Genomic DNA, 18,743 nt, shown 5'->3' with positions numbered 1-18,743 from the left:
TCCCCTCCGGTTTCGTAAACCCCTTGATTACGACGCGTTCATGGGGGGTGCTGTGATCGGGCCTTCGCGTTCAGCTGAGCGGGTGTCGGACCTCGTGTGTGCACAAACACTCGTGCGAAGCGACTACGACCCCTTTATCCAGGTCCTTAACGCGGGATTGGAAACGGCCGTTATCTGTCAGGGAATGGTGCTTGCTCACGCGACGCCAGCCCCGCCAGAAGATGTGATCGTGGGTCACGTAGGGGGCGAGTCCTCTTCCGTTGCCAAGCCAGGTCCTGACACAGGATGGCTCGACGCGCTTTGCTCCACTTCTGCCGATTTGTCACCATTACAGCATGCTAAATTACGCACGCTGCTGAGCGATTTCGCCGACGTTTTCAGTCAAAGCAAATTCGACATTTGCTGCACTAAATTGCTAAGCCACCACATCGACACGGGTGATGCCGCTCCAATTCGTCAAAACCCATTCCGGTTGAGCCCGGCCGAAAAGGAACATGTACAGGTGGCCGTCAACGATATGTTGGCGGCCGATGTCATTGCGCCATCAAAGAGCCCATGGGGGGCGCCGATCGTTCTTGTTAAGAAGCACGACGGGAGCCTCCGCTTTTGTGTTGACTTCAGGAAACTTAATAAGATTTCTGTGGCCGACGCCTACCCGCTTCCCAGGATGGACGAGTCGCTCGATGCCTTAGCAGGTGCGCACTACTTCTCCACCTTGGATCTCCTCTCGGGGTTTTGGCAGCTACCCCTTGATGACGCATCCAAACCAAAGACGGCCTTTCGCACGCCGCAGGGACTGTTCCAATTCAACAGACTTCCCATGGGTCTTCACTCGGCCCCGGCGACGTTCCAGCGCCTGATGGAGCTGGTCCTCGCTGGGCTCCAGTGGGATTCCTGCCTAATCTACCTCGACGATGTAATCGTGTTCAGCAAAACTTTTGATGAACACCTCACGCGATTGAAGGCAGTTTTCCTTAAAATGCGAGCGGCTAACCTCAAATTCAAACCGCAAAAGTGCCACCTCATGAGGGATTCGGTTCGTTATTTGGGCCATATTGTCAGCCGCTCTGGAATTGCCACAGACCCCGAAAAGACAAATTGCGTGCGCTCATGGCCAACTCCTACCTCTGTTGGGGAGGTGCGGAGTTTTATTGGCTTCGCCTCATATTATCGACGATTTGTTGCGGGATTCGCATCCATCGCGAAGCCCCTCCACGCATTAACGGCCAAAGGGGTCAAATTCCGCTGGGGAGAGTTAGAACAGGCATAGTTCAATGCCGTCCGAAAAGCACTGGTCGATGCTCCTATCCTGTCTTATCCAGATTTTACCACTCCGTTCATTCTGAATACAGACGCCAGCAACACCGGAATTGGAGGGGTGCTGTCGCAAATTGTCAATGGAGTGGAGTGCGTCGTCGCCTATGGCAGCAGGGTGCTGTCGCCCGCGGAGCAACGTTACTGCGTGACGCGCCGCGAATTGCTTGCTATCGTTTTTTTCATAAAGCAGTGCAGACCATACGTGTATGGCAGGCATTTCACAGTACGCTCCGACCATGCGGCACTACAATACGCCTTGCGAGTGGACCAACCATCTGGACAACTTTCGCGTTGGCTCGAGATCCTCCAGGACTTTGCGTTCACTGTCATTTACCGCAAGGGGATTCAACACGGGAACGCCGACGGGTTGTCGCGACTGCCGACCAATGGGCGCTGTGCTTGTTTTTTGGGTGCGGGGCGTTGTAGGCAGCCTGACGGGGTACCGCCCCCATCCCTTGCGGCCGCGGCCGGGGATGGGGTCGGGGACCACGGGGATCCCTCCACGCAAGTTCCGCAGGACGCATTGCTGGGCCTCAGGTTGGACGACTGGGGACATCTTCAGATGGAAGACGTCTCCCTCCTCAAATTGAGACGCCGCGCTAGAGATGCCGAGGGTCACAGGGGGCAGGGGGGCCCCGTATCATATGTCATCCGGGAAGGCGTCCTCATGCATTGGGATGGGGGGTCCCAATCCCACACATTGGTGGTGCCCACCTCCCTGCGGGGGCGACTTGTGTGGGAAACCCACAGTCGCCTCTTGCACTTGGGTGTTCAGAAAACACTAGCTAAAATCCAATTGGAATTTTTCTGGCCGGGCATTGCAAACGATGTGGCTGATCTTGTGCAAGGTTGCACAGAATGTGCACGGCGGAAACCACCTGCTAGGCCGTCCTGCCCGCCGCTCCAACCCATTAAGATTTCCCGGGTCAATGAGATCGTCGCATTGGATATTTTGGGTTCGTTTCCCGCTACTCCTCGGGGTAGTAAGTACCTTTTTGTTGGGGTCGAATATTTTACCCGATGGGCCATGGCCTGGCCACTCCCCAACCAGTCTGCAGCAGCCATTACGGAAGCCTTTTTCCAGGGCTACGTCCTGGATAAGGGTGCTCCCGAACGACTGCTGACCGACCAAGGGAAAAATTTCTCTTCCACCCAGTTGCGGGATGTGTGCAACCTGCTAGGGACACACAAAATTCGCACCTCGCCATATCACCCCCAGACTGACGGTATGGTCGAGCGATTACATAGGACACTTACCTCCATGCTAAGCCACCAGGTGTCTGAGTCACAGACTGATTGGGATCTCCACATACCTGGTGTCTTGGCCGCCTATAAAATGGCGCCCCATGCTGCCACGGGGTACTCGCCATTCTATCTTATGTATGGTAGGGAGGTTTGCCCCCCAATCGACGTACAATTGCACATTAAACAGCCCGCACCTAAGGCTAAGATTGCCGACCACATCCGTGCTAATGTGCGTCATCTCGTGGATGCCCGGGAGGCTGCTCAAAATAACTCAGAAGCCCGTCAGCTTGCCAACGAGCGGTTGCGGAATCTCCACACGTCCCGCCACGTTTGGGTAGAAGGGGACCGTGCCTGGCTTCACTGCCCGCAGGTACCATTGGCTACTTCCTCAAAACTGCTTAAGCCTTGGAGAGGCCCGGTTGTTATTATTCGCGTTCTCCGCCCGCAGTGTGTCAGGATCCAGCATGGCAAGCGACGTTGGTTCGTGCACCCGTCACGTCTAAAACCTTACATTCAACCCTACACACCTCCTTCACTTCTCCGGGGCCGAGAGCGCGACATGTCTGACGAGCCGCGCCGCGATGATGCTGCTTCTAACTCTCGGGCAGGTCCCGCTGTCCCGCCCTCAGGTGCCTTGGGAATGAAATCCGCCACGGCCGACCAAGCGGGAACAAGCTTGCCCGCGGGATCAGCGACCCAGGACACAAGCGCAACAGCGGGTCGTCGGTCCCCTCCCGCCTCCGTCGCGACCGATGGACCTGCCACTCCGACTCGCTCAAAACTCAAACGATTTTCATGACCCCCGCCCACGAACTCTCGTCCCAACGCGACGCCACTCACCTTGCCATCATGTATAGTGGGCGATTGGGGCGTGCGTTCATCCTGGATATATGTGTTTATACAGTGTTGTTCTGCATCGGTGGCCTGGAGTTTTTTTTTATATACGCGTGACCACAGGAGGGGGAGAGGCGCTTTCTTCTCATTTTTTTTTTCTTGATTGTCACACACTCATTCTGATGGGTAACAAATAATTTATTGTACAATTGTATTTTTTTTTGACAGCCGGGTCGGCTGGAGGCTACGTAGAGGGGGGTAATGTAGTGACATAAGAAGGGAGGGGCTGCTGGGGGCTCTGGGACCCTGGGTGGGCCAGGCGCTTAAGCCTCTTGGCGTCAGGCGTTGGGTTCCCAGGCGCTTAATCCCCTTGGCGCCGCCAAAGGGGGGGGGCTGTGTGTGCTCTGTGGGATATCTGGGGGCGCACACGGCCCCACCCCTCGTTGGGGACTGGGCATAAAAGGGGAGCTCCCTGGACGATCAGGGCCAGTCGTAGCTCAAGACCCAAGACCCACGACCAGCCATCTGAAGACCCTGGGATGTTGTGAGAGCGAGTGGTGGGACTCTGGAACTCCCGACTCTACGAACTTGTGAGGGCGAGTTCCAAAGCGTAGCCAGAGTAGAGTATCTAGGCTGTGTACCTAGGCTGTGTACCTAGGCTGTGTACCTAGGCTGTAACAGAGTATCAGGACTGTTGGAGTGTTGTATTGTCATAAAGAAGTTACCTCTACAAGTGTCTCCGGAACCCGTTACACACACACTAGCAATCTAAAGCAACGCAGTAAATTCAAAGGAGCAATGTTCCAAAGCCAACAGCCGGTCAACTTTAATCTTCGCCAGACACTTCACCACGGCCAATGCGCCAATATAAATTCCGCAACATTTAATGCCGCCTTGTGAAATACAAACACAACTCAATTAAATTGTCATGTCCATGCTCATTTCAGATTAAGACCGGTCGCACAAAAGCACCCATTTCAGGAGACAATTTAAAGTCCGACTTAACAGACATGTTTTACCTTCACCCATTAGACTAAAGTTCAAAACTTTCTTTAAAATTATAAACGTCTAAAGTGTTCAACCAAACGCGGTGTATACCTTGTGTACACACCATAAACATTGCAAGAATCGCGTATCAATTAACAAAACCCACATGCAGACTTTTTGGTTCTTCCAGTAAAGTCACGTAGAAGGGAAATAATAAAACATCATAAATTACAATTCTCACCACGTTTCGGCCACAACGCAAGCAGCCGTCCTCAGGTGAAGAACAGGTCTGTCGGAAAGACAGCGTCTGAATGAAACACCACCAGGTTTGGCAGCGTATATTGCTGTGTATATTGCTGCCAAGCTTGGTGTGTTCATTCAGACGCTGTCTTTCCGACAGACCTGTTCTTCACCTGAGGACGGCTGCTTGCGTTGTGGTGAAGAACAGGTCTGTCGGAAAGACAGACGCTGTCTTTCCGACAGACCTGTTCTTCACCTGAGGACGGCTGCTTGCGTTGTGGTGAAGAACAGGTCTGTCGGAAAGACAGACGCTGTCTTTCCGACAGACCTGTTCTTCACCTGAGGACGGCTGCTTGCGTTGTGGTGAAGAACAGGTCTGTCGGAAAGACAGACGCTGTCTTTCCGACAGACCTGTTCTTCACCTGAGGACGGCTGCGTGCGTTGTGGCCGAAACGTCGTGAGAATTGTATTTTATTATGTTTTTATTATTTTATTATTTCCCTTCTATGTGACTTTACCGAAAGAACCAAGAAGATGAATCCCTGCAGTCACGAAAGAATCTTTAAATCGAAACCCACATGCAGTCCTTAACGTAACGTTTCTTCAGACCCAACAACATTTTTTTTTAAATCAAATAAACCCCCGATATGTGTACGCTCTGGGTGGGAGCTGTGGTTCTCTGCAACCTGCAACAACAACAACAGCAGCAGTAAGCAGCATTAGCGACGTCAAGAAGCAACACGACAGATCGTGGTCAAACCCCGCAAAGGGCTGGATTGTCACTTGGAGAATTGGCGATTGTGGCCGAGATTTCTCCGTGTCATCCAAACTCTAACGTGGGGCACGAGAGCGTTGACAAGCGACTGCCGTTTGAAACAAACTCCTCCACATCTTTATCTCACCGGGTGAGACCCACGCAGCTGTGCGAGCGCTCTTTGATTTAGAAGTTGTTCACGATATAATACGCAAATTATATCACACTGGTCAACAAAACAAAACAACAACATGTAGTTCTGGCCTGGACTTTTGCAGCTGTTCTGGACTAAATTCAGGGTGCCGATTTCAAATCTGATCTCAGATTTGCTCCGTCCGTCGCATCTCATTTTTATGCTATCGGCATACCCCGTCAAATGGTCTCTCTCTCATCCTCCAAGGAGCAGCGTGTTCTCACGAGGAGAACCTCACAAGCAACATCAACAGACTTCCGTCATCGTGTTGCAGCCGGAAAGACAGCGTCTGAATGAACACCACTAAGCTTGGCAGCGTATATTTAAGCTGGGTTAGAGGAGGAAGAGCGCCTTGACAAAGGGACTCACATATCAACAGATGAATGTAGTATATTTATAGGAAATTCAGATATGGGATTAGTCACTACTTGTGGAATGTGTAGGAGGTGGGCGGGGGGTTTCAAAGTCATATTATGCAGGATTAGCAGCATCAAAGGGAGGGAGTAGGGGTAGCATTAATAAAGGGAAGGAATCATATTCTTAGGTTTTTTTCGATAAAGTCACGTAGGTAAAAAAATTTAAATTAATAAAAGTTAAATAAAAAAAGCTTCCGGAAGCTTGTGTTGCCTCCGAAACGTCGTGATTTTTATTTTATGTAACTTTTATTAATAAAAATTTTTTTTTACCTACGTGACTTTACCGAAAAAACCTAAGAATACGAATCCTTGCAGTCACGAAAGCTTCAAATCTAGAAAGGGAAGGAATGTTAATAGTATGGGAGCTGCAGCAACTAAGCCACCACGTAAAAAAACTAAAATATAAACTACATCAGTATCATCAATATACTAAATATACTCTCCAATAAGCCGAGCTGCTGTCACCGTCACCGTGGTCGTCACCTGTCTAGGCTGCACCTCGGCCAGAGGAGGGGAGGTCCGCCCCGAACGTCGCCACGTTCAGGCGCCGCTGCTCCGCCAACGTCACGCGGCAGTTCCTGGCGGGGCGGGAGGAGGAGGAGGGGGGAGGGGCGGGGGGTGGGGGGGTGAGCACGGCTGGTCAGAGGTCGCAGATGGGTTTTGATTCCTTACCCGTACCCGGCCGCACCAGGGTCGCAAACGGGTACCCGTACCCTACCCGTACCCTACCCGTACCCTACCCGTACCCTACCCGTACCCTACCCGTACCCTACCCGTACCCTACCCGTTCCCTACCCGTACCCTACCCGAAATGAGTGACAAACGGTGACTCACCAGTGACTCACGGCCTACCCGTACCCGGCCGCACCAGGGTGGCAAATGGCTACCATTGGAACCTCATTTGCCAGCAAAAAATATTATAATTGGTTTTTTACCCTTTTATCTGGCAAACAAAACTGACACCTTTGCATAGACCACAATACCTGCAGCCATAATGCGTCATCTGGTCCAACCCATGTGAAACTAGGCTCTAAGGAAAGCTGTCTCGGGTGTGGACCAATCAACTTCAAGGACAGTGCATACATTATCAGAGTTGTCTTTTTTGTTTGCATTATGACCGCAGGTATTGTGGTCAATGCAAACACGACTCCTCGTAAAAAAGGTGTCAGTTTTGTTGACAGATAAAAGGGTAAAAAAACAATGATCATATTCTGCTACTGCTGACAAATGATGTTCCAATGGTCTAAACCCGACATCAGAGAGGTCTCTGCACGGCTCCACGCCATCCTGCGTCTAGACAAATGTTCGTCTGGTGCCCAGTCAAAGAGTTGCACGTCCTTCTCTTATTCTCGGGGCTGGGATTTTTTCCGAATCAAGTGCAACTACGCAATTCACGCGGCGTGCAATTTTTTTTGGCGCGCCGATTCAAGTTAACGTCACACATTTTTGCGACGCCCAAACTTTCCAGATGTGCCAGGAACGGCACAAACAATTTGCCCAAGCTCTGTCATCCTATAATGGGATGGTTAGGCCAACTCCGTTTGTGAGTTTCTATACACGAGGTGGGGGGTGGGGGTGGAACAGCAACACCATCTCCGCACAGACGGAGACGGAGCCCGCTTGCTGTACTGCCGCCTCCCCCATCGCCTCCCCCAGCAGGCGTTGCACTTGAAGGCGAGGAGATCCAACAAGAACACACACACACCACGAGCGAGTGGCAGAGGCGGCCGTTACCTCCCGCCGTCTTTGGAAATGTTGTCAAAGAAGCTCCTGGTTTTGTCGTAGAAGCAGCCGTCCAGGAAGACGGGGGAGCTCGTGCGGGGACCCCTCAGCTTGTCCGCTGCTCAAGGGGAGACGCAACGGCAGAAGTGAGGGGGTGGCCTGGACAATTAAACACACAAAGATCCGCCCCCCCCACCCAACTCAGACTCCACTGGTCAACACACATTCAGACGCTGTCTCCTCGACAGACCTGGTCTTCGCCTGAGGACGGCTGCTTGCGTTGTGGCCGAAACGTCGTGAGAATTATTTAATGTTTTATTTTTATTATTTTATTATTTCCCTTCTACGTGATGACTTTACCGAAAGATCCAAGAAGATGGTCAACACACTTTTACTGGCATAAGGTATTCCAACGGTTTTAAGGTAATTTAGTTAGTCAACATCTCCTAGCCACCGTGATGATGATGATGAGAGAAACACACAAACTCCAAATATACAGCAGCAGGCATCGTCAGGGTTGGGATCGAACCCACGCCCTCCTGCACACCAGGCGAGGTAGTTAACATCTCATAGCCACCGTGATGATGACAAGTTTGCAGTCGGTACCACATTGAGAAGTGTGTCAAAATTGAGTGACAAGATTTCTATTCTATGAGATCTCTTTTACCATTGGCAAAATATAGTAGTAGGTTTTTACCCTTTTAAACTGGTACAAAACTGACACCTTTATTCAAGGCATCATGTTTGCAATAACCACAACACAAGTAGTCAAAAAAGCAAACAAAAAGAAGCAACTCTGATAATGATGATAAGGACAGTGCATATTATTATCATTATCAGAGTTGCTTCTTTTTGTTTGCTTTGTTGACTACTTGTGTTGTGGTTATTGCAAACATGATGCCTTGAATAAAGGTGTCAGTTTTGTACCAGTTTAAAAGGGTAAAAACCTACTACTAAGATTTCTATTTTGCCGATACAGCAGCGGAGGACGAAGTGAGTTGTTGAGTGGCGGCAGCGTGTGAGTGAGTGAGTTCCCCCACCCCAGTATGACGCAGCTTTACCAAGTTTGCAGTGGGTACCACATTGGGAAGTTTCTAAAAATTGAGTGACAAGATTTCTATTTTGACGATACAGCAGAAAAATTAAAATTAATCGAAACGTCGTGATTTTTTTTTATTTTTTTTTTATTTTACTTTTATTAATTTTAATTTTTTACCTACGTGACTTAGTTGTTGATCAGTGGCGGCAGCGTGTGAGTGAGTGCCCCACCTTCTCTCCGCTTGGCCTCCCTGCCCCGGAACTCCCTGTCCAGCGCCTCCCGGTCCAACTTCGCGTTGGCGCTCGCAAAGTCAAACTCCGCGTCCAACTCAACGCACGGCTCCGGGGCCCCACGGGGAGTCTGGGCGGCAATCCGCTTCGTGCTCCGACACCGTCGCTGCTGACGCTGGGGGGACGTCTGCACCCCCCGCTCCACCGTGGCGCTCTTCCTTGCGGCTGTGGGAGATAGTGCAGCTGCGTGTGAGTGTGTGTGTGAGTGTGTGTGAGTGTGTGTGTGAGTGTGTGTGAGTGTGTGTGCGTGAGTGTGAGTGAGTGTGTGTGTGTGTGTGAGTGTGTGTGTGAGTGTGTGTGTGAGTGTGTGTGAGTGTGTGTGAGTGTGTGTGAGTGTGTGTGAGTGAGTGTGTGTAGGCTGGCCTGCCTACGATCCATCCTGGGTTTAACCAGGCTGGATTGTGTGAGGAGCTCACAAATCCTTGAAAGATCTGGGCAAAGTCCCATCAGTGAGCTCCTCCGGCAGGCAAGGCTGCGTTGGCTGGGTCATGTAGCCCGCATGCCCAGCAACCGCATGCCTAAACAGCTTTTGTTCGGCCGGATCGAGGGGGCTAGACGGGCGCGGCACGGGCTGGAGAAGAGATGGAGTGATGTGGTACAGGAGGACGTGGAGCTGAGTGGACTTGCCGATGACTGGTACCAGCGGTGTCAAGATCGGCCTCAGTGGAGGAGGCTCGTGAAGGACGCTACTGGGCAGTTGGAGGCAGTCGCCCTCCAACAACAACGGAGGGCGGAGGAGCGACGCTCACAACAACGAGCGGAGCGCCGGGTGGCTAAAGCACAGCAAGTTGGTACAGTAGGGGGCACAGGTGGTGCATTAGCCAGTCATCTCGGTCAGTCGACCCGTGGCACCTGGGTCTGCCCCGTGACCTCCTGCCAGCGGGCGTTCGACACTTCACGTGGCCTCAAGGTGCACTTGGCACAAGCATCGTGGTGACGTCACCGCCACTTAGTGGCGAATGGCGGTTGTTGTTGTTGTGAGTGTGTGTGAGTGTGTGTGAGTGTGTGTGTGAGTGTGTGAGTGTGTGTGTGTGAGTGTGTGAGTGTGTGTGTGTGAGTGTATGTGAGTGTGCGTGTGTGCGTGAGTGAGTGTGTGCGTGTGTGAGTGTGCGTGTGTGCGTGAGTGTGTGCGTGAGTGTGTGTGAGTGCGTGTGTGCGTGTGAGCGTGTGAGTGTGTGAGTGTGTGCGTGTGTGCGTGTGTGTGTGAGTGCGTGTGTGCGCGTGTGTGTGTGTGCATGTGTTTTTCACTATAAATCCTTTATATGCGTGGCATCGGTTTTATTTTATTATTCAATTCTGTTTTTCTTGAGTAAGAGTTTCATTTTTATCACATTGGTATTTTAAATTAAATATTAATTTTTTTTAACGAACATTAATTGTCACGCACAACGAGTCTGTGTGCAAAATGTCAGCTCGATCGGATCATGGGAAGTGGGTTAAAAAACGACCAAAAATTTTGCATGGTCGTAAGCGCGCAAGCAAGCAAGCTAACTTAATATAAAGGATTTAAACAAGTATAACCCGTAAAAACTAAGTTTTTCACTATAAATCCTTTATATGCGTGGCGGCTAGAGTCCTCTCGTCCTCTGGCTTGAGATGGCTGCCACCTATGGGTCAGATGATTGCGTGGCAGCATTAAGAAATTGGTAATTAAATATATTTTTGTCCTAAAAAGTGTAAAATTTTGGAAAAAAAATTTCACGAACATTACTTGTCACGCACAACGAGTCTGTGTGCAAAATATCAGCTCGATTGCATCACGGGAAGTGGGTTAAAAAACGACCGAAAGATTTGCACGGTCCGAAGCGCGCAAGCAAGTGAACTTAATATAAAGGATTTAAATAAAAAAACATCGGATTTCCGTACGACGTCAGGCTAAGCTCCGTTAGCGAGCACCTGCAAAGGCTGTGGCACAAGAGGGGGGCGGGCGGGCGGTCGGTACAATGCCCGGCCACCTTTGCATCCCCAGCGTTTACCGCGCCGCCCGTACCTGTGGCTCCTCCGCGCGTGCCGCCCCCGTGGCCGCCGCGGGCTCCGTGCTGCGTGTCCCGCACGAGGGGGCGGGCTCCGTGCTGCGTGTCCCGCAGGGGGCGGGCGCCCCGTGGTGGCGAGGAGGACTGGACGGGGGCGAGGGTGGGTGGTCACGCAGCGACGGGATCAATCGTAGCCTGTCCAGCATCTTACGCACCACCATCGGAACCTCATTTGCCGGTAACAACAAATATGATAATTGTTTTTTTTACCCTTTTATCTGGCAACAAAACTGACACCTTTTTTTAAAGTTGTGCGCCTTTTGGCGTCATCTGGTCCAACACCATGTGAGACTGGGCTCTAAGGAAAGCTGTCTAGGGTGTGGACCAATCAACTTCAAGGACAGTGCATTCATCATCAGAGTTGTGTTTTTTGTTTGCATTCCAACTGCAGGTATTGCGGTCTATGCAAACACGACTCCTCGTAAAAAAGGTGTCAGTTTTGTTGCCAGATAGAAGGGTAAAAAAACAATTATCATATTTTTCTACTGGCAAATGAGGTTCCAATGGTGTAAATGCTTACCCCGAGCTCTCATACTCTGATGGTGCATTGTCTTTGAGTTGTGCGCCTTTTGTCGTCATCTGGACCAACTCCATGTGAGACTAGGCTCTAAGGAAAGCTGTCTCGGGTGTGGACCAATCAATTTCAAGGACAGTGCATACATTATCAGAGTTGTGTTTTTCGTTTGCATTCCGACCACAGGTATTGTGGTCAATGCAAACACGACTCCTTGTAAAAAAAGGTGTCAGTTTTGTTGCCAGATTACAGGGTAAACAACCAATGATCAGAGTTAAATATCTCGGTGGGGTCCTGCCCGCTAAAGTAACCAACCAGTTTGGCGGCGAAGAGAATGGCTGCCCCCCTCTCACCTGCACGACGGCCAGGTGGGGGTGCAGAGCAGAGAGCGGGCACCCCAACGCCGCCAGGTCCTTGATCTCGCTGGCACGGAAGATGATGTAGTCGTAGATCTCCTCGCGAGGGGCGACGGCGCGCTCGGCGGGGCGACCCTCCGTGCCGCACACACGCACTGCGCACGCACAAAGACGACGCTAACGCCACTAACGGTGCCGTGGTGGTGGTGGGTGTGTGGGCGCCACGGTGGTGAGAAGTGAACCACCTCGCCTGGTGTCTATCGGAGGTCGCGCTTTTCATCCCAACCCTGGCGTCGGTGTTTGTCCATCACGGCGGGTTTTTGAGATGATGTCAAATATTGCATTTTCAATAAAAACTTGCGGAAGAAAAATATTAAGTGAATGTGGATATCTACGTAAAATGATATTGTAAACACACTATCCTAAAAATACAGCACCGTATTTTAACACTAAAGCAGTCACTGACTTTTTTCGATTTAAAGCTTTCGTGACTGCAGGGATTCATCTTCTTGGTTCTTTCGGTAAAGTCATCACGTAGAAGGGAAGTAATAAAATAAAAAAAATAAAACATAAAAGAATTCTCACGACGTTTCGGCTACAACGCAAGCAGCCGTCCTGCTGTTTAAGCCCTCACCCCCTTTGACCCGTGACCCCACCCCACCCCCCCGTGCGTGACATTTGGCCAAGGCGACGGTGCAGTCGTCCGAGTTGACCCCGCTGAGGGTGCCCTCGTAGCGGATGCCGGCCATGGAGATCAAGCTCGTCCTGCTGCCCAAGCACAGCGTCCACGTGGGCATGATGATGATGCTGCTGCTGATGCTGCTGATGATGATGCTGCTGATGATGATGATGCTGATGATGCTGCTGATGATGCTGCTGATGATGATGCTGCTGATGATGATGATGCTGATGATGCTGCTGATGATGCTGCTGATGATGCTGCTGCTGATGATGATGATGCTGATGATGCTGCTGCTGATGCTGCTGATGATGATGCTGCTGATGATGATGATGCTGATGATGCTGCTGATGATGCTGCTGATGATGATGCTGCTGATGATGATGCTGCTGCTGATGATGCTGCTGATGATGATGCTGCTGCTCCTGCTGCTGCTCGTAGCCGCCGCCGGTTCTAGCTGCGGGAGACGACGAGAGGGGAGGGTGGGGCCGGGCAGGAGGAGGGGGGGTCATGGTGGTGATGATGGTGGTGATAGTGGTGATGATGGTGGTGTTGATGATGGTGGTGGTGATGATGGTGTTGATGATGGTGATGATGTTGTTGATGATGGTGGTGATGTTGTTGATGATGTTGTTGATGATGTAGTTAATGTTGTTGATGATGCTGTTGATGTTGTTGTTGGTGGTGATGTTGATGGTGGTGATGTTGTTGATGATGTAGTTAATGATGTTGATGATGATGTTGTTGATGATGTTGTTGATGTTGATGATGTTGTTGTTGGTGGTGATTATGTTGTTGATGTTGTTGATGTTGGTGGTGATCACCACCCACGATGCGCCCCGCGTGTTCACGCCGTTTGAACTGAGCTGCTCACCGAGTCGCGTCGTGCAAAGGGCGCCAAATTGTGGGGGAGGGGATTTTTTTCCCTCTTCCTGTCAACGGGGGCATTATTTATTTATTTGTTAATTTATTTTTTTGTATTTTATTACATTTTTATATTTTATTATTTTTATTATTAACATTTTGATCCCTATCTACGCGACTTTACCGAAATAAACAAAGAATTGCGCTCAACGTCTGTCGGGTCACTTGAGTTCACCCCCAAACCCGCCCCCCTCGCCCCTCGCCCCGCCCCCCTCGCCCGACGACTTCCTCTTGTCCACTTCCGGCCCCCCGCCCCCCTCGCCCCCCTCCCCTCCTGGTGGTGGGAGGTGGTGGGGGGTGGTGGGGGGTGGTGGGGGGTGGTGGTGGGGGGTGGTGGGGGGTGGTGGGGGGTGGTGGTGGGGGGGGGGTGGTGGTGGTGGGGGGGTGGTGTGGGGGTGGTGGTGGGGGGTGGTGGTGGGGGGTGGTGGTGGTGGGTGGTGGTGGGGGGGTGGTGGTGGGGGGGTGGTGGTGGGGGGTGGTGGGGGGAGAGGTGGGGCTGGGTGTGGAGGGTGGGGGCTGGGAGGGGTGGGGCTGGTCACCCCGTGGTGCCCTTACAAAACTCAATGTTTAACCTACTCACGCTGATGATGCTGCTGCTGATGATGATGCTGCTGGTGATGATGCTGCTGCTGCTGATGCTGCTGCTGCTGATGATGCTAATGATGATGTTGCTGCTGCTGATGATGATGCTGCTGATGATGCTGCTGCTGCTGATGATGCTGCTGCTGATGATGATGCTGCTGCTGCTGATGATGCTGCTGCTGCTGCTGCTGATGATGATGCTGCTGCTGCTGATGATGCTGCTGCTGTTGATGCTGCTGTTAATGAAGGTGATAAGTGGAGACACGTGGATGGGCTAAACCATTTAAACACTCACGCGCCACCTGCTACAGCAATTAACCACTCAGCTAATTAAGGCGATGGGCTTGGGCACTTTGAACACCCAATGGTCACACGACACCCCTCACACACACACAGAGATGGTGGTGGTGGCATCTCCTCTTCTCAAGTGAAAACAAGCAGGTGGAGCCATGGAACATTTAAAATCTCCGCTGGAAGTGAGTTGATAACCCCCCTGCCCCCCATCTCTCTCTCTCCCCATCTCTCTCCCCATCTCTCTCTCCCCATCTCTCTCTCCCCATCTCTCTCTCCCCATCTCTCTCTCCCCATCTCTCTCTCCCCATCTCTCTCTCCCCATCTCTCTCTCCCCATCTCTCTCTCCCCATCTCTCCCCATCTCTCTCTCCCCATCTCTCTCTCCCCATCTCTCTCTCCCCATCTCTCTCTCCCCATCTCTCTCTCCCCATCTCTCTCTCCCCATCTCTCTCCTCATCTCTTTCTCCCCATCTCTCTCTCGCCACACAACCACGTGACTTTTTTTCTTTTGTGTTGTGTGCGGTGCTTTCAGCACCACAGCACGTGGATTTGTAACGATATGTAACGTTTGTTTTATTTCGTTTGCTGGTTACTGTTTTTCATATTGGAATCGCCTCTGGTGCTTTTGCTGCTGGCGGCAATAAAAGTTGTTTTAAAGTCTCTCTCCCCATCTCTCTCTCCCCATCTCTCTCTCCCCCTACTGCCTCGTCCCCATCTCCCGTACCGTGTCACTGTCCGCAGTTTCGACTTCTGCAAGTGACTCAAAGTTGCGCCACGAGCAGTCTTCTACAGCACCCGCGTCACGGTTCAGAGTCATCCTCGCGTGCTGTTTGATATTAGGGGGAGCCCCCCCCCCTACATACAATGACTTACTGTGCTGCTGTGTGAGCTGCGGGAAGACAAAGGTGGTTGGAGAGGCTCTGATCCTATGGAATGTATTGTGTCTTGGTGGTGTGTCGCATTGACCTGTGTTGCATTGCATCTGTGGTGCCACAGCGACGGGGCCGCTCTGCCGAGCCAGGGAGCCGCCCGGCTTCCCCCACCGCACTGCCCCCAATCACCCGCCCCACATAAGCACACACCCGCACGCATCCCCCCCCCCCCCCCCCCCCCCCATAGAGCTGGAAGGGAAGGTTACCTGATCGACCGGTTTTTATCCGAGAGACCCTTATCGGGATTAATTCTCACGGTTTCCGGCGATCAGGGAATTGGATGACCTCCCCCGTGCTACGTGGTACCGCGGCGCTGCTGCCGGCCTTAATATGGTGTGGTCGCGGCGTGGGGCATTCGGCCACCGCGGTTGAGGCGCATTTCCCCCCACACACACCCCCACGAGTCGACGGGGCAAGCAGGGGAGGCCCGGGACAGCATGAATAGCGGGGTCACAGGGGCTGTTGCGCATAGTCATGGAGGGTTGGGATAATTGCGCTTGAGCGCGCAAGCCCCATTGTTAGGAAGGGTAAGGGAGTAATTAGGATTTACGCCTTGCACGCAGCACACTGATTAGCATATCAACAGCGCCTGGGGACTGCCGTGCGCGGGCTTGGGGTGCACGAGCCCATTGTTCAGCGCAGCATCCCCTTTGGAGGTAGGGAGGATAAATAGAGGAGCGCAGAGGGGAAATCGCTCTCTTACTCCAGCGCCAGGCGACCAGACGCAGCTCGAGCCAGCGACCCGGACGTCCGTGCGACGCACCGAGGCACGCGGTTAACACAAGGATCAGCGGACCGCCGTGGACACTTAACAGTGAGTAAGAAGGGGAATTAGAATCATAGCCGATAAATAGGGAATAGGTACAGGTTTAGTGGAATAGGCCAGCCTCGTCGACTCACTGATTCAACATCAATTCGCAGGTGGCATATAATAAATCATTAATAGCGAAGCGTGGTCTCGCGTGATCTTGTCGTGCAGTGTGAGCGTGTGGGTGCGCTGTGTGCACAGTGGTTCGCCACGTGAGTGAGCGCTGCGCGGAGCTGAGCGCGCGGGTTGCGTGTGGGAACGCGTGTGGTACTGTGTGTGCGTAAGCTCGCGGCGTGCGTAATCGGCGTACCCCAGGTGCGCGATTGTAACGTGAGCGGCCAGCGCGGCGCAGAGAAGCGCAAGAGTGAGTGCCGTACAGAGCTGTGTGTGTGGGTGTGCGCGTACGTAATTAACCATGCCTGCTACGCGGACCCGCGGTGGAGTGGAACCCTCGGGCGACGGCTCCCACACCATGGGTGAGGAACTTAGCAGCGGTTCGCTTAGCAGCGGGGGGGCGATTGATGATGCTAGCCCGGCCGTTAGCATTATCGAGGGAGGGATTTCGGGGGCTAGCGACCCCCACAAATTGGTGTCGGAAGCGGTACGGACCCCCGCGTTACCTCACGCTAAAATAAGACTAATATTTACCGGCCGGGGGGCCCCTTCGTGGAAGGCATTCGCCCGCAATCTCTTAGGGGCCAAGGAAATTAATGGATGGACGGACGCGCAGGCAGTACGTCAACTTAATATGAATCTTGATGGGCGGGCAGCCGATTTTGTAGAAGCGTTACCCGCGAGCGCACAGACAAAGCTAGAGGAGCTGATGCACCGACTCGATCAGCGCTTTGGCACGCGTGACGAGGAGGAAGCAAAATCGGCCTTAGAGGCGCGCCGGCGCCAACCTGGCGAAGATCTACGTGATTACGCCGAGGATGTGCGCGAGTTAATAAAGATCGCACGCCCGGGGTACGCAACTGATGTTATTGAGGAACTGGCCGCCGAGAAAATCCAGCGGTACCTGTCTCGCACGGCGTGGTGGCAGCCAGACATGAGCTGCCCACGTCTTCCCTTTAACACCCTTGTCGAGCGCGCACGTAAGTGTGAAAGAATTCACAGCGAACGCGCGCAGCTCCGGGGGCTGGGACGAGAGCGCGCCATTGCGAGCCTGCTCTCGGAAGACGAGGAGGAGGAACAGGAGCTCGCGAGGAAGGTAAGGGGCCGGGAAAGAGAGCCTCCAGTGTCCCGCGAGACAACCCCGGGATGGGTTGCCGGTATACAAACGGGTATAAAGGATGTCTCCGGCCAGGTAAACCAGGTACGCGAGGACGCAAATAAAAATATGAAGACCCTCCAGTCTGAGATGGGTGAACTACGCTCGACAGTAGGGGGACTAGCCGGGAGGGTGTCCCAATTAGAGTCCGATTTGGGACAACTGCGTACTGGGAGAGGGAGCGGACAGGGGACCCGCTACGGAGCCGCCCCCCCTCCCCGGGCATGTTATATGTGCGATCGCCGAGGGCATCTAGTGAGGGATTGTCCGGAAATCACCCGAGCTAGACAGACACGGGGGTTAAACTCCAACGCCCCCTAGAGAGCGGACCAACTAGGGGTGCAATCGACGCGGTCCCGATACAGATAGACGATAATGAGAATAATGGCGAGCGAGTGATCTCCACACAGGTTCCAGCAACAACGCCCACAGAAACGGTGACTCCTGGCGACTGGCTGCGGGAGCTGGTGGCGGGGATCACGGGGGCCACGTCGCTGGTGGAAGGGGAGGTAAACGGAGTGCGTACCCGCATCCTACTGGACACGGGGGCGGTGGCCTCGCTCGTGAGCGCAGCGCACTGCAGCGCGATCGGGGTCGACGTGCGTCACCTGCAGGCCCCGGACCGCGCGCTGCACACTGCGAGCGGAGCCGGAATGGGGCTGCTGGGGAAAGCCACCCTAGAGGTCCGCATAGGCAGCCAGGTGTGCACGCAGGAGTTCTACGTGTCGAGTGCGTTGTGTCACGAGTGTATCGCAGGCACCGACCTCCTAGAACGGTTGGGACTCAACGTGCAACCCCGCCAGCGATGCGCCACCATGGAGAGCAACGGCGAGCGGATACCGTTCCTGGGACGAGAACCAACGCGCCGCCGCTTTGCACCTGTGGCCGCTATCCTGGCGACGGCAGTCACCATCGGCCCGCTCACCGAGATGCTGGTGCCGGTGGCAACATCCCCCACCGACCCCGCGCTCCGACCATCAGGGGAGGTAATGCTAACTCCTCACCCGGAGTTGGCAAAACGGTATGGGGTTGTGGGATCCGCCACGTTGGTAAACGCAGATGGGGACCGATTGTTTATGCGGATGTTTAACCCCCACAATACCCCCGCGATACTGCGACGGCGCACCCCGATAGCCACAGTACACCCCCTGCACGCACGCCACTCTAACGACTCGGTGTTCGCACTCTGGGCTGAGGACCCCGGTCGTCCTGAGGGTGAGCAGGACCTGGCCTGGCGAGTCGGCCCGACTCCCCGAGCCGAGGTCGTTCCCCTGCTCGACGCGTTACATGTACCATGGGCGGACTTACCTAAGGG

At 53.2% G+C, this 18,743-nt stretch overlaps 1 protein-coding gene across 1 annotated transcript; it reads right to left on the bottom strand.

Moving 5' to 3' along the window:
• Positions 1–6,455: 6,455 nt before the first annotated feature.
• Positions 6,456–12,737, bottom strand: LOC133362330 (protein LSM14 homolog A-like). The gene is made up of 6 exons (XM_061581259.1): positions 12,617–12,737; positions 11,938–12,095; positions 11,028–11,154; positions 8,978–9,202; positions 7,721–7,826; positions 6,456–6,564 (listed from the first exon to the last, which is right to left on the bottom strand). The coding sequence occupies exons 1-6, from the start codon at positions 12,735–12,737 to the stop codon at positions 6,474–6,476; spliced, it is 828 nt and encodes a 275-aa protein (XP_061437243.1). The 3' UTR covers positions 6,456–6,473.
• Between the last annotated feature and the right edge of the window lie 6,006 nt (positions 12,738–18,743).

The sequence above is a fragment of the Lethenteron reissneri genome, unplaced genomic scaffold, assembly GCF_015708825.2.
Source record: "Lethenteron reissneri isolate LAM-NWPU_2019-01 unplaced genomic scaffold, ASM1570882v1 scaffold_1436, whole genome shotgun sequence".
In the NCBI taxonomy this organism is placed as follows: Eukaryota; Metazoa; Chordata; class Hyperoartia; order Petromyzontiformes; family Petromyzontidae; genus Lethenteron; species Lethenteron reissneri.
Note: the sequence above shows the minus strand (reverse complement) of the source record. Positions and strands in the feature narration are given on the sequence as shown.